We start from the raw sequence: 20,523 nt of genomic DNA, 5'->3' as shown, positions 1-20,523 counted from the left end.
GCTAACTAATTTAGAGCTAAAATCACTTAGATGGAACTCTAATCTATGTATTTATATTGTACGGTCAAGGTAATATTTTCTTGCATAACAAAACCTTACTCGCATATTTCTCTCCCTCGTATTCTAGAAACTTTCTAATTATGCTAGTAGAGTAGAAGATATGGCTAGGCAATAATGTACTTTGTTTAAATGAGAATAATAATAATGAAAATGATATTAGGCTCTGACTTCAAAAAATAGAGAAGCAAGCTCACATTACTTTGAGCCCGAATGCGAATCCTGGAGAATGCACGGATGTTTATAAGTGTGTAGGGTCTTTACGGTACAAAAGTACTTTAAATACCCTTGAGCTGAAAATCCCTTCGGGAGGGGGTGAAATGGTAAGAGAGGAGGGAGATCCTTAGATGCGTCTCTCACGAGAGTCACTTAATTTACCCAAGGCTGCAGCTAACGACAGAAGCAAACGTTTCCTGACTGCTAGAATATAATATGCAAACTGATATAGGATGCGATATGCCAACGTATATAGGAAACAAGACGTTAAAGTTCTATTTCATTATAATATCCTATATATCCGCATCGCCCTCTAGTTATTTTTACTTCATCTTTTTCGACACACCTTTTAGAAATGTCTAATTTAACATATGAAGGTCTAGGAATGTACAGACAACAAAATACTTAGTTTTAATGAAAAAAAAAATCTTATATGGACACCACATGACTTTATTGTACGGCTGATTACGTTACACACATCTTATGTTGCACTTAATTTAAATTTATTTCCTAAAATTATTCTAGCCTAATTTAACCTATCCCTCAAGGTAAGTTGAAAATGACATCAAATATTGCAAATTTTTAAAGTAAATATCCCAGTCAATTTTTGTCTTGCGGGAGTCAAACTTCTTATAATTTCATTTTTTCATAATAACAAAACTTCCCCAAATACAAGTATAGGAAACAGGAGACTAATCTAACTTTAGAAGTTAGATTTCGTTATTTGACCAAATATTATTTTTTATTTGACATTCTCAAAATATTAATATTTTAGTCATTTAAAACACTTGTGGAACTGGAAATGTGTATATAAATTTAGTGCTGTCAATTGCAGGAAAATAAAAGATGCAAAACTAGATGTTATACCAGCTCTCTATATAAAATTTGAACGATCTACGTTTGATTGCTTTTGAGTTACGCGAGATATATACGTACGTACGTACAAACGTCAAGAAAAAAGTCTCTTTTGAATCCATTTTAAATCCACTTTGCAAACCGGTTTGGAAAACAAAAGTCATTTATTCTGTCCTTAAGTACAGACAAAACTCAAAACACTTGCCTAAATGGATTAGGAAAAGGTCAAACTGGATATTTCTGTTGAAATATGATACCCGTAATTTTTAATAATAATTATTAAACGGTTGAGTTTAATAGACCATGATTTGTATATTACAGATTGTGATATCAGTTTTAAACTTCTCAAGTAAAAAAATAATTAACCACTAATTCATTAATGATATCCTAAAATAATAATTTAAAATTAATGCTAAAATGTAGCTATTTAAGGAATTTTAAATTTCATTTTAAATTTTTTTATAAAAGTATCTTAGAATTACGTTTTTTATGAAATTTTATGTCTTACAAACAACTATTCAAGCTGTGTTTGTTTAATATTCTTCAAAAGCAGTTTTCAATTGTATTTTCCATTTCATAAAACTGCTGATAGTTTTTTTTTATTAGCAGCTTTTAGTTCAAGAACTTTTCTTAGAGTTTTCAATGCTTTTCTATATTCAATAGTTGATGACATGCCATCACTTTTTTCTGCGTTACTTAGTTGTCAGTTCCTCCAATTCTCTTAAGACTTAAGTCAGCCAGTTTTCATACACATTGTCTCAATATTGTTGTGAAATATTCTAAAGATAAATCTTCGTAACTTCTCTCACTGATGTCTGAAACATTAGCTATAGTTAGCAGTTCCTCTGAGATTTCTTCTACATAAAAGTCGTTACGTAAATTCCCCGTTTTGCATAAAGATGCCGAAGATTTGTTTCATTCGTAGCTTAATTAAGTAATCCGTAAATGAAACGAAAATCGACTATCTATAAGGTTACTCGCATCTTTATAAAAAATGAAATGGGATAAGATAAGGACGTCAACGATAATTTTCAAGCCAGCACTCTTCCTCATACCATGGCATCGTTATAAAGATTTCTGTCTTTTCGTACAGCAGTCGTCTTGAGGAAAAGTGCAGCATCTTTATGCAGAGGCACTTGTATTAAGGCTTCCCCGATAAAGCCACGTCCACGGTACGTTAAATGGATGAATTACGAAAATCTTTGATACATACAAAGTAGAATATTCTTCTTCTAAAGAATCTTTATTTTCCGATTTTGAGTACAATAAGCAGCGTGGATGAGTTTAATAAACAGCGATTTTTCAATTAATCAGAACGTATCTGTTTTGGTTACTGGAAATTTTAATGTAATAAGCGTCAGAGTTTATTATCCAGTGAGTTTAATAAGTGTATGTTACTGTGTATGAAACTTACTGTGTTTAAGCAGCTGTTACTGTGTATAAAACTGCTACTGTGTATAAAACTATAAGCGGCTGTTACTGTGTATAAAAAGCAAAGAATAGAGTTGAAACTTAAATCAAATTACTAAAAATGCTAATCAAAACAAAAGATGTAAATTCCGTGTACGTTAAGTTTGTACGTTAAGTACGTTTGGCTCAGTTGGAAAAGTATAATTAATTAAATATAAAAATGCATTTGTATGACTACAGTTTTGATAAAGCTGTTTTATCACTGTAGGACTCAACTTTTTTCAAGCGGTGGTAGAATCTAACAGCGATACTGTTACTTTATCTGGCACACTCAAGATATTTCTGTTCGTCTAATACTATCTGAGGCATCGAATTCAATTGTTTAAAATTATTTGAACATCTAAAAATGGAAACGCCTCCTTTACATGTTCATTCAAACAAAACAAAAGTAAAATAAATAAAATAATTCAAACAGAAAATCAGTGATTCACAAATTTCGGTAAGTATGCAAGAAAAAAATCACTAAATACCCGAAAAGAAAGTTTAAACGTGATAAACCATCAAAAGTGGCAAAAAATAGTATTTTATACAATCTTGAGTAAATTAAATTAAACTATCATAAAAGTTTAATCTATACTCGCATCAGTTTTGAAAAAGGCGCAAATAAATAAGCCAGGAAAATTATTACTTACTCTTAAGCAGTAATCTGAAAGAAATGTGTATAGAAAATGGAGCCAGTAAGAATGGAAAGCAGTTTTACAACTGGAGATTTTTAATCTCCCCATATATATATATATATAATATTATAAGCTAGGTTGTAAGTACAATACTAAAAAGACAATTTTGGTCAAAATCTTTTGCGCAATATGCTGCAAAATTAAGGAAATGAGAAGAGAAATAGTAGTTAGCTCGCCAAAAAGTTACCAGGAGCTGTGGCTCCAAGAAAAGTTTCAACACAGTTAAAAAAAAAAAATGACATTGAATGAGGTGAAACATTAGGCTACATGTGTAATAAAATGTAAATTATAAAACACAGTAAAATGCTAATAGTTGGAAACAAGTTAAAGGCAAAAAATAAAACATAGTAAAAAACCAATCGATGGAACAAGTTAAAACATATAAAAAATTTAAAACATATAAAAAAGCGGAAAATGGTAAATTAGCTCAATTCGAGGTCCAACCTGGCTTTTCAAGGGAAATTTCTGGTTGAACGTTGAACCAAGCTAACTCCATTACGCGTTTCGTCGAAACAGACAATTGAAACTATGCGTTACGAATTTTTTTTTAATTAATTAGATAAACTGTCCTAAAAATTTTTTTTTAGTCTCAATTCTCTGTTCGAATTTTCCGACGCGTCCGCACATATTGACACATTAAGGTGTAAAAAATGTAAATGCAACTCCGATGTACAGCAAAAATAAAAATAAAAATAAAAATAAATAGCGGTCTGCTATTAGTCAAAATATACAATAACTTACGGGCTGGACCTGCAAGCTTAAAGAATTAAAACTTTATAAACTTTATAAATGAATCTGAAATAAATTTAAAGGAAAACTACCAGCGTGGGTCTTGCTAAGACCAAGAAAAAATTTTGTAAAAGAAACATAAAAAACAGACCTCTGGCTATTCTGCCTTCTCTATTGTGGAGTAAAAACAAAAAAGGGGTTGTAATTCCCTTCCGTGCTTTTCAACGCTCTTCAACTTGTCGTGTGACGTAAGAAGGGGGAAACAAAGTCACTGGGCAACAGCCAATGTCAAAAGACTGTCCGTTGGCGCTAACCCGCTCAAAAGCTAAAGGGAGTCGAAAGACGTGGAAAAAGTTCAAAATGGCGTCAGTCAAGTTGTTTTAAGAAGAACTGCTGCAAAAAGTGAAAATGGCTAATTCAGGTAAAATTACTTAACATGGCCACAAAAGTAAGAGAAAAATGGAAAAAACAGTCATTTGTTAATAAAAGTCGTAATTCTTCAAGCTAGAGGGCGATCAAGCTTCACGAAACTAAAAGGCCCGTTTGTTAATAACATGATTAGAATTGGCCATCAAAGTAATTTAAAACTATTTAAACAATAGTATTAAAAGTATTGTGCCAAAATTTTTTGGAGGAAAGAAAACGTAGTGACAAGAATTATCTGTACATTTATACATTAGATTCTCAGAATCAGCCATCCATTGTATATCGTCCCATTGGGCTTTAAGTATAAAATATCACTATCTAACTCAAAAAATCTAAAAATTGGTAAGGCTAATGCCAGATTTTTTAAGGTATTTTTAATTATTTTCTGAGGAATTAGGTTATTTTTCAAGATTGTCACGAAGTACAGTATTTCTTCTTGAAAGTGTTTTGCTGTATTGCAGATTCTTTTTATTCTAAGTAGCTCTGAATAAATTGTGTTTAGGATGACTCTTTTGGAAATATTTGAATTCGAGTTGGTTAATTTTAGTGTTGAAAAAATGAATTTTCTTCTTTTGTCGTAAACTTTTAATAAATTGTAGTCAATAATACGTAAATCAAGGTAGACTACATTATGTTGCACCGTATTTGTATCGTTTAGTTTTAAGCATGTAGGGTAGATATTAGCAACTTCTATTTTGTTGTAGTTGTTAAAGGCAATGACATCATCAATATATCAATAGATGTGTTGGTAAAATTTATGTTCTTCTTTACTATAAACGGATAAAGGTCAATTCTTTTGTAAAAAGGAATAATTCACAGACAGAACTTAAAAAATTACCTCCCATTGGAATTCCCTGTATTTGTTTAAAGAATTACCTCCCATTGGAATTCCCTGTATTTGTTTAAAGATGCTATTGTTAAATTGAATAAAATTATTGAAAAGCACGCTTGAGAGAAAAAGTTGCCATTTTTCGGTATTTATTATTGTAGAAATTTGTGGAAATAAATCAGGAAGAGCAAGTAAACTTATATAAATTTCTTCAAGTGGTAAAGTAGCATAGAGGGTTTTCAAAGTCGTAGCATTGGATATGTTCTATTTTAAGTGTATTTACAGCTTTTAGAACTTGTTCGTTACTTGAAATCATCCAGTTGCAATGCAGATCCTTAAAATCATAGTTATTAATGAGATCACGTATTAGGCGAAGTTTTTGTGCAAAAAGACAATCTATTTCTTTAAGATAACTTTTGGTACTATTGGCAATGAACCTGAATTTGATCGCAGACTTATGAAATTTTGGTAGTGCATAGGAGATTTGCAAATCTGTTATTGTATTTCCGGGGATGTATTTTAAGTCTTTTATGTAGTGCATTAAATTTATTGAGAAGAATCTTAGTGCTGGTAGTAATCTTTGGTAGGTGCAAGTGTTATTCAATTCATTATGCAGAAGGTCGAAGTAAAACTTTTTTCAAATAACACTAAAATTGTTGCTAGCTTTGTCAGTCTTCGTGATGTTAAAGTGATCTTGCAGTTTTTGAATAAGATTTTCTTGTTGCTTTTTACTGTGCAAAGAATTGAAATAAGGTGTCTTGAAAAGCAAAAGTTGAAATTCTTTAATTAGTGCAACTTTCCATTCAAGAAAAGTAGTACTAGGTAAAGTGGATCTATAACTAGCTAAAATGATAAATTTATCAAGATCATTATTGAATTGTTTGAGGCAAAAGTGCTTATTAATACTGAAAGTAGGACGAAATTTGGTGCCAAGTTGCATAAGGGCTCGCAATTCTAGGTCTTCAATAATATTGAGATCTCCAGTAATAACATGTTGGTGGAAAGGATCGACATATTTATTGTAAATAGGAAGTTGGCGATTACATATGCTATCTTCTTGAATAACGTGGTGGTTGATAACAAGTTGACCTAAGGTCTTTTCAAATTTAAAACAGGGCTTAATTTGAAGTAGTTGGTAAGAAAGCAAGTGTTGATATTTTTTAAAAATGCTTGGAATTTTTAACTGATCGTAAGAAGGGTGCTTGAACTGTATAGTACAATTTTTTTTTTGTGTGTGAAAAAAATTACTATTCTTTAGTTTAAAATTGCAAAAGTCAATTATCAGATCTTTAACTATTTGGAAACATTGAGATTGTTGATCAATTATTTTAATTAGATTCCATAAGGTAGTATTCTTAAAAGTATGAAAACGTTTTATGGCATTTTTAGCGAATTCTTTATGTTCAAGGTAGAAATTAAGATTTTTAACAATTAATTTCAGATCTTGTGTTGAAAAAAAAATTTTGTTATTGGAATCACCTCCTCTTGATCCTCTGGTAGTAATATTACTAAAAAATCTAAATTGTCCATATATAGTGACTTCTGACTGTCTATTGGTGGTATTACTTAGATAGGCATTTAGTCCGTAAGGATACAGTGACTTTTTTTTAAGTATGTAAATGGACTCCTTAAACAGTCTTAGTTTGGTGTTCGGTACAATAGCTAACACATTAATTTCTATGCTATCAAAATTATGTATATGATAATGCTCAAGAATTGCAGTATGCTGGCTATCTTTTGTGAGATTATTGTTGTTATTTTTAAATTTTTTAATATGAGATCTATTAATTCTGAGGTTTAGAAGGTTTTTTGTTTGACTTATATGCGTGAGGGAACATTCTTTACATGTTATTTGGTAGATACAATTCTAAGTCTTTCATAGTGATTGTATTTTACTAGAATTAGAAGGAGGAGGAGTAGCATTAGCCTTACATGTTTTTCAAAGCATGTTGCTTCATTTAATTATTTCTATGTTATTGATCTGAGCCAGTAATTGAAAGTAAAGAGGGAGCTAGCCTGCTTTACAGTGTTTTTTTGAAAGGAAGACTAACCTATCGTAAAAGTGGAACTGTAAACAGTATTCGGTAACTCATTAGCTAAAGCTTAAAAAACTTAAAAAAACTAAAAGCCATCTAAAACATTCTGAAACTTTTTGCGCTTATAGCTGCGAAAAAGAAATAATATTATAAGCTAGGTTGTAAGTACAATACTAAAAAGACCAATTTTGGTCAAAATCTTTTGCGCAATGTGCTTCAAAATTAAGGAAATGAGATGAGAAATAGTAGTTAGCTCACCAATATATTTATATATATATATATATATACAGGTTGTTTCAGCAATTCGATTACAAACTTCCAGGAAAGGCAGAGTACACCTAGAGGATGGAAAATCACATAACAATGCAGGTCCCAAAACGCTTTCCTGGCGCAGTAGTGCCAACAGAATAAACAAGAAAAGATGGATATAAATAGGGTGAGAAAACATGTTTATTATGCTCAGTGCAGCTAAAATACTGAGAATGTTAAATTTTTGCATACATTAATAGTCTTGATGTGCATCTCCACCTGAATGCAACGTATCCTTAACATTGGATCACGAAGGGTGGTCCGGTGTATTGACAAGCAAGATCTCTCAACCTCACTTGCATCGACTACTTTCTGTTGGAGCATGTGAAGACAATGGTGTACGAAACCCCCGTTAACAGTGCTCAGGAACTTGTTGCACGCATCGTGGCAGCTGCTGGGGAAGCTCGGGACACGCTAGGTATTTTCCTGAACATCAGATCTTCTATGCGCCAGAGATGCGAGGCCGGCCTCATGGTCCGGAGTCGTAATTTCGATGTCGTATAATTTAATTATTTCTTTGATGACAATTGTTGTCGAATTTTATTTTCATTTCTTGGTTTCTGCTGCACTGAGCTTTATAAATGTTCTCTCAACTTGTTCGTGCCCATCCTTTCTTGCGTTTTGTACCGTCACTACTGCGTTAGGTAGCGTTTCTGATCATACAACGTAATTTTCCATTGTCCAGGTCTACTCTGTCTCTCCAGAAAGTTTGTAAACGAATTTCTGAAACACCCTGTATGTATGTATTTATATACGAAATACAAAGAGAAACATAGTAATATGCCAAAAACAAAAATTAAATCAATCCTGAGCTAGAGCTGCAAGATTGAAGTAAATTTAACTTAAAGCATCCAAAATTAAAATTAAATTGGAATCAGAACAAGGCAATTCCAATATTAAAAATGCAACAATGGAAAAATGGTCTAACATTGTAGCTAAACAAAATCAAAATTAATAAAAGAATTCATCAGCAGAATAAACCGAAAAATAAAAATGCAAATTGGTAATAGAAATAAAAATAAAAATTAATCTTTTTTTTTTTTTTTTTTTTTTTTTTATGAAACACCAATTCAGAACTCCTCAGGGGAAAATGAATTACAGTTTCGTAATTCATTAATTACAGTTTCGTCGATTAATATGCTTCGAAAACATGTTTCATTCTTCTGAATCATTTGAGATCAAAACCGATAAAAGATTCAATTAAATTTTCTATAAAAATATTAAAATTCAATTAAAACCGAAAGATCGAATATCAATTACAATCAAAATTTTCCCTACACTCCTGTAGGGAAAATTCTTCCAAGTGTTCGAATACGTGTAGGGAAAATTTTGAATATATTTGAGTTTCGATCTTTAGGTTTTAAATGAATTTTGAAGTTTTCATGAAAACTTTAAATGAATCTTTTATCGATTTTTGATCTCAAATGATTCAGAAGACCGAAACATGTATTCGAAACACATTAATCGACTTTTATGAAACTTTAATTCATTTTCCCATGTTGAGTTCAGAATTGGGGTTTCATACAAAGGAGATTAATTTTTATTTTTATTTTTATTACCAATTTGCAATTTTATTTTTCAGGTTTATTCTACTGACGAATTCTTATATTAATTTTTATTATGTTTAACTACAATGTTAGACCTTTTTTACACGGTTGCATTATTAATATTGTTAGAGAATTGCCTTGTTTTGATTCCAATTTAATTTTACACTTGGATGCTTTAAGCTTACATATATGCGAAAAATGTATTCAGAACTCATTAATCAACTTGGTTTAAGGATTCAAAACCCTCTTTCCTCGACAAGTTCTGTTTGAAGCGGTACACAGAGAAGATTAATATTTTTTTTTTTTTTTTTTTTTGTATAAATTTCTGTAATTTTTTTTAAATGTTTCTCTTTTCTCATATTAATTTTCCGTTAAAGATTACGTTTTTGAAAGATTCATTAATTTGCGTTTGCCCATTGTGGTAAATTTTTACCCGGAGACGAAGAATTAAATCTTCATATGAAAGAACAAAATTTTATTCACTTTCGTTTCGACATTTACTTTTTGATTTATATATATATATACACACACACACACACACACACACACACTGGTCATTAAAATTTAAGGATAATTACAGAAATAAAGCATAACAGGTACTTAAGAAAAAAATTATTAATACAAATTTGTACAAAATCGTCAATTAACATTAATTTCCATACTTGGCAGTTGATTATTCACAAAAATTAAGTCGCCTCTTGTGGATTTTTTTTCTTTAATATGGCGTACGGTGACCTGGAAAATATATGCGAACTTCACATCTTGATTTCATAGACTTTACAAAAGTGTTGATCAAGTCTTGTGGAATTGCACGCCACTCTTCTAAAAGTGCACGTTTTAGCCCCTGGAGTGTCCGGGGAGTGTGTCTGACACTACATATGATCGATGAGGCCGAACATTGTGAGCCATTAGCAAAAGGTCTGGGCCAACAGCAAGCTTAAACAGTCTAGCTGTGGGTTCCAGGGCCTCTTTCACGTATTTCTGAGCGATTACAGAAACTCTTTGAAAGATATATGGCTCAGTGCGCCCATTTGTCATGATTCCTCTCCAATCCGTTACACGGCAGTCACGGAAATGGGGCATTTCGCGGATAAGGGAAGGGAAGTTGCGTGTTCCTTCCTCTCTCCAGATCGAAAGACGTCTAGGATCACTGTTCATATCTGGACTGGTCAGTAACAATACACAGGCCCAGTGATCTTGGCTGCATTGAACAGGGTTAACTCCAGTTTAAATGGCCCCTCTGGAAGCTGGATTGAGTGGGACACAAACCATTGGCTTTCCCTCATACAGTGCGACCTCGTTAAGCCTTCGTGCAGCAGTAGAATGGCTAATTCGAGTTCCTGTGGCAGCCTGAAAGTCTAAAACCAAATAACTTGTAGACGCTTCGGGGTTTCTTCAAGCCGTCAGCGAAAGAAAGCAGTCATCTGATGTACCTTTTGCTCTTGGTCGAACTTGATCAGGGTGTCTATCAACTGAACCTATACTTTAAAAGCCGCTCCAAACTGTCGATATGACGCTTCGAGGGATATTCAAACCTTGGGTAGCCTGCATTTGTGTTTGCCTCCCTCGATTCTACCAATTATTCTTCACTTTTGACCTTCACTTAATTGATGCCTTTGAGCCATAACTAGTAAATACTGATCACGTTCAGGAACCACATTCACTTTAAATAACACTACAGACAGGAATTCCAAAATGCGTCCATTGCGCACCATATTGTGAAGCACCGAATTTGCATATTTTCGGCGCTAACGTATGCGCGGAAGTGCAGTTTTGTGTTCAATTGTATTTAATTTACATAAATAATTACAGTATTGGGCACTGATTGAACATAAACTTAGTGAGCATATTTTTTCTCATTATTCTTTAATTTTGATGATCAGTGTGTATATATTTATTGCTTTTTCGTTTACGAAATGTTAAAAAGTACTATTGCTTTTAAAATTATAGCTTTCAGTTTGCTATTATTTCTTCTCTGGGACTTTAATGATATAAATTTAGTACATTTATTGGAATTCATCATTGCTTAATTAAATTTTTCGGAAGAAGAAAATGATCAGGGATAAAACATTTTTAACATAAAAATTTAACTTTCTGTAACAAAAAAGAACGACATTGCGCGACATATAATATAATGAAAAAGATAAAGGTTTATCTAAATTTAGAGCCGCTTTTATTAGTATTAATGCTCTGGAGTTATTTATTCAATGTCCTGTTTTGTTGTAGCTTTATTGATTCTATGTATCACCACCAAAGTTAGCTGGTAAAGATCACGTTTGACAATTAATTACTCTGCTATGTGCTTCGAAAAACTAAAAGTTACACCGGTTGCTTTAACGAGCGAATTTTTTCATCTCACATTTGTTTCTGTTTCGTATCATAAGCTTGAATTTTATGAACACGGCTTCATAAATACATTAGGAAAATGTATATAAAGTTCTAGAGTTTTAACTTGGATAGCTATTGAGAATTTATTCGAAATCACATAATCTTTAAAATAAATATCTAATTTACAACTAAATGATAATAAACTTGAAAATACACCTATATGAAATATATAAATATAACTTTATACAGTATAAAAATGTAGCTATATATAAATTAATCATACGTTTAAAACTGCACAGTTTTCATGTAAGATTCAATGTCAGCAAGAGTGCTTCAAAATCTTTATTAAGCTCTCTGTCAACAACGAACAATTAATACGCATACACATTAAACGAATTTCCGTGTGTATATTAAAATAAATAATTTTAGTATTTTTAGCCCAGGGCTATTAATTTCGTTTTGCCATTTAGCGTCGGAAACTTTAATGTTCGTTTCACATTTCAAATTGTTGCCACCAAATATTATCGCCCTGTGTTATATTTATTTCGGCTTTTGGAAGTCCAAATTTGGAATATGGAATTTGTTTTATTATTTGTTTCATATTTTGCAAAGCATTTATGAGTTTTTGGTTAAAAAACTCAGCGATTTCAAAGAGAGCAAAAGCAACACTATACCGAAAAAAAAAAAAAAACATTTTTATCTCCAGCGCGCGAGACTATGTATCGAAAATTCTGAAGAAATGCTCTTTTAAATGTTTTGTGACATTGATGTTGAAGATTCAAGTGCTAGGCACACATGGAAGCAGGAACCTGGTCTGAAAGCCGCATCCTGTATAGAACAGGTAGGGAAATAGCATGACTTTCCTGATATAACGTAAGGTGATATTGAGAATTTGAAGAACAATTCTCGTTGACGCATAGATAAGTCTTTGCATAAACAAACGAAGCTATTCTGATAAGGCTGCCAAGGTGTTAAAAATATCGCTGTTGAACTGAATTTTATCATTTAAGTGCAAAGAATATGATATTTAATAAATAAAGGTAACACACAAAGCGTTAAAAATACGCCTCTTTGGGCGCAATCTAAAATCTGAAAGATTTCAGTTCTTTTCTTTTCGTTTTTGTTTTACGCTTTTATATTATGACTAATGAATTCAAATAATTCCTTAAGTTTTAATTAATGTTTTAATTATTTCTAATCTAAAGAAAGCCTTTTATTTCTTTCAGTCAATATGACATTTTATAGAAAGTTATAATGAAGGAATTTATGTTAAATTTAATATGAGTGAAGAACAGTAGTAACAAAAGAAAAATTTATTGTCCCGATAATTATTCAAATTAAACTCAAATCCAAAAATAAAGCTTTGATGTTTTTATTTTTGAAATTTCTAACATTTCAGTATTCGAGTATAAAATCTTGTTAGTTTGTGAGTAAAGTAATCTTAATTATAGATATTTTCCTTAACTCTCTAGAAAACAACTAATTAAAACACTTCTTTATTGGCTTTATCAATTTTCTTCTTCTTTTTACTTTATTTTATTTTTTTTAATTACTTTTGAGGAATTATGATGCAACAGAACTTTAATTGAGCTACTACTAAAGTTCAAGTAACTTACCAGTTAGTTTGTCAAAACAATATTCAACTTTATGTTGCGCTTTAAATCAAATCTATAATTACTTAGGTACTAAAATTCGTGAGAACTTTTAGTTTATTTTCTTGACATTGAAAATCTTGATTTTCATCTTTCATTCTCATCTATTCAATTTGGCGTCTTTTGTGTCCTCGAGAATTCAACAAATTTTCCAAATCACCACCTTGTCACCTGATATCGTTTGTTTAAAAGCAGATTAAACGCAATAATAGTAGTAGATTTCCTACTGCAATAAACAATAAACTCTCTAAAATTAAAAATTTAACGACACACGGGGAAAAAAATGGTCATTACCAGTTGGCCCATGGTACATCGCTGGTGTCCCCCATAGTTTTACCTGTATCTGTATCTGATGGCAAACGTACTAAATTTATCCTCTTAATCCTGTCTCATTTGTTCGTCTCTTTCATAGTTGTCGGATTTGATTACTCACTCCGTAGCATAAAGACGGGCTGTTGTAATGTCCCGCGACACCGGCGATTTTGTAACGATGCTTCCTCATAAAGGCCCACCAGCGGCCGAGCGGTAAAGTCGCTGAACACTGGTAGTTTGGTCCGAGGTTCGAATCCCGCGAACGGGCTGGCTGCATGGGCGTTTTCGTGGTTTTCCCCATGTGTAACGTGTATACGAGCCAGTTTCCCTTAGAAAGTCCTCCACGAAGGCATCCCTTCCCTTAGGCAGATAGCCCTCGAGGCTTTGCCATAATCACACACACACGCTTCCTCATAAAGATCCTGGCACCTTCATGGAAGTCAACGACTGTTCGCCTATACAAAAACCTTCACATATACATTCGACTATCTTGCATCTTGATGAAAGTTGTACCTTGTATAATATAAACTATACTTCATAAGAGTGCTTTGCACTGTTGTGATTTTATACTGGGGAACCTCTGTATTCTGGATAAAACTGGCCGATTTGCTAAAAGATACCAGCAATTTTTATTCAACTTGGCCACGTCAGTCAGACTAGTTTTATTCGTCCAGTACCAATCTATGCCAGTCTTGCATATATGCGTTTCATTTTATTCTGTAATTTTTTTAATTATAAAATTATTTTGTTTATGCGAGCCTTTTAAATCTTTATACATATCAGAAATTAATTTTGATAATTAATTAATTAAGTCAAAGGATAATAACCATAGTTTTAAGAACTTTTTAAAATCTAACCCAGTTGGTAGGATCTAGCCTTTTAAAGGGCTTTACTTTGGAGGCACCTCATAGGTGAGCGACCGTTGCTTCCTATTAAACTGACGAATAAATTGCACCTATGTCTTCTTCGGTATGGCAATGAGACTCACTAACTATTTTCCCGTCTGGGCGGCAAATTTTTAGAACTTTAGTCATTGAAATTAAATTGCAGCTTCCTTTACTAATCTGCCGCATTTTTCTTCATAAATTGTCAAATTCTAAAGTAACTGTAAGTAGCATTTACGTGCAAGTTCTTTGCAGTCGTCACGCAGCAGCAAAGTGATTATTCTAACTGATGAATTGCTTAATGTAATCACGAATACAAAGCTGGTGATTACTAAACTTTCGATTTACATATAGACAAAGGTTTCTGATAAGTTAGCCTGGACTTAGGAAAACTCACCTCAGCAATAGCTATTTTTTAAGGATATGATATGTATTATCATTTCTTTTTCAGTTTAGTCTATCATCATTTGCATTGAAATTTCTGCATTATTAATATGTATTTTGAAGTAATATTTGGGACTCTTAAAATAGATATATTTTTTCACTATGAAATTTATTTTTCTCATTAGAGAATACATCAACTTTAATAGAGTAAACTGCATTATTCAATTATTTCTTTCGATCGAATAGTTAATCCGTTCTTTTACATTTTTTATTTATTTTAAATAGTTGTTGACATTTCATAAAGTATTAAAATATTGAGAATATTTAATAAATCTTTTATGTTATCTTAATATCACCAACAAATACATCTATTTAAACTATAACGGTTCAAATCAATTTTTCACCAATGTGATCAATCGATATTATTTTCAGAATACTGAAGGTCTGTTTGCTACTATCAAGAGATGTCCACAGAGGCCAGTATATATGCCTGCCTCTTACAAACAAGGTATAGTAGTTACTTATATGTGTATTTTCAGAGGGCTCCTTATTCTTATTATTAAGAATTATTTACCTCTACTTTTTTTAGTAAATAGTTATATATCCGGAAAGTAAACTATTAATATATCTCTAAATTGTATTTAGTAATCTGTGAAGTTTGTAAGATTTATCTTAATTTTTAGTTGAAAGTTACTTTCCTATCTTCCTGAATTTCAGCTTACAACTTCCGGCCAGAACGTATTTTCAGAATCGCGCTTGAATGCAAATAAGGGGAAGAAGCATTTAACTCTGAAGTTCTACTGACCTCGTTAGAGAGCCAGAGATTCTGACTAGCGCGCGTTCGCCTTTTAGGCTACTCTCTCTCTCTTAAGCTATTTTTACGGCCGTACTTTAGACCCTTGATAGCTTCGCCGTTAGTTAACGTTAAGGGGCCAACTCTGTGAGAATCTCGATAGCTTCGGCTATATCTTTTTAGTTAAGATTAGTCAAGTCTTACTTCTTAGTTTCCTGAGTTCAAGCCCGAGTGGAGGCTTTATTCTAACTCCAAGCAGGAGTAGTCTGTTAAACTTTATTTGGAATAATAAAGGGTAATTAACTCTTTTCGAGTTTCTGTTCTCTGTCTATTGAACTAAATAATAGTTGTGCAATGTTTAAGACAGGTAGTCTAATTGAATACATCTTAAAGCCTGGATTGACTGGTCTTAAACTCACTGATCCTATTTAACAAACGAACCAAATAAAGTATGTTTTTATTACTACAAATATGATTCTGTAAAACCTTTTAGTAAAATATGTAAAATTAAATATTTTATATGGACCAAAGAAAATTTTAATTACTAAGTGTTCGTCATACCAGGGGTCTCAAACTCAAATTTTGTGGGGTAGGCCTGCATAATCTGTAAACAACTAAAGGGCCAGAACTTTTGTTCTCCCCCCCCCCTTTTTTTTTTTTTTTTTTTTTTTTTTTCGTTTTTACAAAATAAGGGGAAAATTATCAACAGAATAAAAAATATTTAAATTTAATTTTAAATTTCGCTCACTTAACATTTATTAAAACATATCATCATATCATAAACACTAAAAATAATATCATAAAGGAAAAGTTCAAATTTATATTTATTTTCTCTCTGAAATCTGCAAATCACTTTTTATTCAAGCATATTGACATCTACGTATTATAATAGTAAAATATCATTCCTTTAAAATAATTCTAACACGTTTAATTAATCATTGAATAAGTTTAACTAATTAAACTAATTCGAGGACAAAACATGAGAATAATAAATGACAATCCAGTTTCATTCTCTTAATTTGGAAAAATTTCTTTTCTCATAAATAAAAATACATATGTTTGAATGTAAATAATTATAAACGTCTTTGTTTCTTAATAGCGTTTCGATTCCGATAAGGTTTATAGCCTTGGAGAGAAATATCTTCGAGACGGATTGTAGATGCTTATCTGTGAATTTTTTTTAAGGATATGATATGTATTATCATTTCTTTTTCAGTTTAGTCTATCATCATTTGCATTGAAATTTCTGCATTATTAATATGTATTTTGAAGTAATATTTGGGACTCATTAAATAATATTTAGTAATATTTGGGACTCATTAAATTTCTTACTCATTTTTATCTGTGAAAATAAATTGTTTACATAAAAATGTATTTCTAAACAATGCGATTATTCTTAGCGGAAAAATTCGTAGCAGAACTTACATATTTTTTGGAGAGTTCAAATAAAATTTAATCCAATCTGTATCTTCACATTTTTAATAAGATTTGTATCATACGTAAATTGATTATCTCCATTTATAGTTTTATGGTGAGTTATTTATATTCGTTTATAATGGAAATGAAAATAATATTCTCGAACTTCAAAGCACTAAAATTAACTTTTAATTAACTTTTGATTCCCTATTCCTTTATACAGCAGAACAACACTCAGTCTATTAAAATGGGATTCGACCTGTTCGTAAAACTGAAATGATGCATTGCAGTCCCCCCCCCCTTTTGTTTTTCAGATACATCATCATATAAAGTAAATTTATTGAATAATTATAACATGTCTATTATTAAAGGAAAATAAAACGCCGAATAACCATTAATTTAGAGTTCAAACAACATCATAAAAAAAGAGAGAGAGACTTAAACACAGCTACTGGCGCAATCTATTGATGAAAAATTAAAACAGCTGTAATATCATTTCTTTAAAAGCTGAGGTTAAATTCGCCCTTAGCTGTTAATGAAATTACTTTTTTTGTTGTTTTCATGTTTTGTCAATAGATGGCGGCGGTAGCTCTGTTTCCTTTTTTCTTATGAAATTTTCTCGGATTTTGTAGTCTATGACTTTCACTGATATCGAGTAAGTACACCCTTGTTTTACATCATTCTTACTCATGCAGCTGAAGAAATAGATTCTGTAGTTAAACTTCCCAAATTAGTTCCTCAAATTTATTAAAATTACCACTTATTCCTATATTTTGAACAACATATTAATTATACACCTTATCAGTAAATGGATTACTTTTTGCACAATTAAAATGTAACTATGGGAAATAGAGAATTATCTTTTGATTTTTTTACTTCTTAAATTCCTAATTTATTTTTCCTTTAAAAAACCTCGAATAGATTATAACGAGAAAACACTTTTAAAGCATATTTGAGCAGCTGCTGTAAGAAACCCTCTCTTTCCACTCCACAAAAACAACGTTTAAATTAAATTTCCTATGATCTAAAATAGTCTGATTCTCGTTATATTTGAAATCAACACTGTTCATGCTACCTGGAAATATGTTACTTTACTTTATTACCTTATTATATGTTACTTTATTATGTTACATATTTTCATATTTAGTTATGCATTTGAACTTTTATTACTCTATGATCAGAAATTTAATGTTTTAGAAGCATTTATCTTTTTGGGCAAAGTTTTGCTACTGAATCTAACTGTAATTTCTGTTAACAGAATATTTACCATTGAAAGTTGGTAATGTGTTTAACAGTGTTTAAGAGGTAAATAATTCTTTTATGTATATGAAAGTTATTTGAATGCCAATTGGCAAAAACGTTTCCGGAAATTTAAATTTTTTAATTCACTAATTCTTCTCAATAAATTATATAAGGAGTTTCGCTGTGGAAATAACTACAAAAATATTATTTTTTAGGTTCTGATGGTAATGCGCAGATGGCAGCACCTGATAACACCGGACACATCGATTCTAATAACTCTGACAGATGGCGACACCAAGCAACTAGCGGACACAAACCATTACGATGACAATGTGTAACATCTCATAAGGAAACTTCACTCTGTACATTGCCATTACGAGAAACTTTCATCTAAATGTTCAAAATGTTTGCTCACGTTACGCCCTGCCAAAGTTGATTTCTACGCTAGGAAATGTTATTTATCATGTATATCTGTTGACATAAATTTATTTCAAATCGGACGTTCTTCCACTTTCTTTTCGGAAACATAGCACCACCAGATATTACAGTAGTCTGAGAAAAACTTATTTAGGCTAACGTTTATGCTAATTATTATTTAAAATATTTAAGAAAGCTTAAGTACTTTTTCCTCAAATATTAAATTACTTTTCTGTTTGGGGGGAGAACACTGTTTTTGGATCACTTGATTTAAAATATTAAACGTGTGCTCATCAAAAATGTTAAATGCATTTACTCATCCTCATTTCCTGGTAGCTTTTCAGCAGCTATTTGTATTTATTGCTAAGACAAAGAAATTCAAATTTCAAAACAAGAAATGTTGCAAATTTGATAATATTAAGTGGAGGAGGATTCTTTAATATTGAGGTAACCAAACACAAAATGTTGTTAAACAAAGACAGAGAAGGAATATCACATAAAGTGTATTTTATGCCAAGGTTCATCAATATATGGCTAGAGAAATATATCTTATTAATAAGATGATGGTACAGAGCTTCAAAAATAAATATGTTACATCGAATGGCAACATTCGCGGTTTCAATTATCCGCGATTTGCGACACGTGGAAAAAGGTCCTTAGAAGTTTCAAAATATTGCGACAGTTGATAAACAGCGTATGGCTAGATGTAAAATACAGGTAGATTCAAGCTAAGTACTAACTTCCTATGGTAATAACGACAATATGCAAGGTTCATCATGGAAGTAGAAATAAGAGCTAAAGTGCTCGTTCTTCAAATTCTCGTAGTTGAAATTGAAAAAAAAAAGGCTGATAATCGAATTCGGTTAACGTTACTCATCTTTTAGCTTTGAGAGTGTCTAAATCCGGTTTCAGTTCCTTAAGTATTTGCTTGAAAATTAAAACTCTCTGAAAAATAGTACAGTACACAATATGCGGAGAAATCTTAGCTCATGGAATACGTGCATTTATATAGCTGAAATAGTAATGTATCTACGGCAAACCATATTAAACTGTGGTATACCTAAGTCATAAGCTAATTTGAAGGTCGAATATACACAAAATATAATTGATCTTTTACCTGAATAAGTTATTTTAGATTTATGCAAATAGTTACTCATCGATAATATACTTACGCAAAACTCATATTTACAAAGAATTGTTTTTGTGCTAAAATAGCACAAATAATGCGTCTGATGACGGTCATAAAATAATTCTTTAAAAATATCTGATGTGGACATCACATGACTTCTTTGTACGGCCTATTAAATATGCAAATTTGTTCGCTGCATTTCATTTAAACTTATTTCTTCGAATTATTCTAAATTAACCGAACTCAAGGCAAGATAAAAATGATATCAAAAATCCCGGTAATTTTTTTGTCGAAAGGGAATCAAACTTCATATAATTTTATTTTTTCACAACGAGTGTAAAACTTTTCCAAAGACCGTAATTAAAAGTTAGATTTCGTTATTTGTTCCATTTTTTTTTTAATTTGACATTACCAAAAACGAATTATTTTCGTTATTTAAAACATTTCTGTAGCTGGAAGTGTATGACTACGACTAACGATTGCGAAAATAAAGACCGGGTAAGATCCTTGGCTATACCTATCTATACCTTTGGTACTGCCGATATAGCAATTCAAAATATAAAATTTTAACGTTCTACGACTAAACACTTTTTAGTTATACGAGATACATACGTACGTGCGTATGTTAAGGCATCACGAAAAAAATCCCTTTTAAATCTATTTTAAACTCATTTTGCATATCGTTTTCAAAAAAGCTGTCTTTTATTCAGCCCAAAAATACAGACGACACACAAAAAAATTCATCCAAATGGGGATTCGTAAAGGGGGTCAAAATGGATGTTTCCATTGAAATAGGTTACTCGAATTTTTTCACG

At 31.4% G+C, this 20,523-nt stretch overlaps 1 protein-coding gene across 1 annotated transcript in view; it reads left to right on the top strand.

Moving 5' to 3' along the window:
• The window catches only part of LOC118181837 (cell adhesion molecule Dscam1-like), a 1,450,682-nt gene extending 1,432,026 nt beyond the window's left edge, over positions 1-18,656 (top strand). The window contains exons 25-26 of the mRNA XM_085816862.1: positions 15,144-15,219; positions 18,378-18,656. Of these exons, the coding sequence (XP_085672988.1) occupies positions 15,144-15,219; positions 18,378-18,490 (189 nt within the window). The 3' untranslated portion in view covers positions 18,491-18,656. The remainder of the gene's footprint in view (positions 1-15,143; positions 15,220-18,377) is intronic.
• The last annotated feature ends 1,867 nt before the right edge of the window (positions 18,657-20,523 follow it).

The sequence above is a fragment of the Stegodyphus dumicola genome, chromosome 5 (assembly GCF_044657685.1).
Source record: "Stegodyphus dumicola isolate Sdum_Otavi_A_Nest chromosome 5, ASM4465768v1".
NCBI lineage: Eukaryota > Metazoa > Arthropoda > Arachnida > Araneae > Eresidae > Stegodyphus > Stegodyphus dumicola.
Note: the sequence above shows the minus strand (reverse complement) of the source record. Positions and strands in the feature narration are given on the sequence as shown.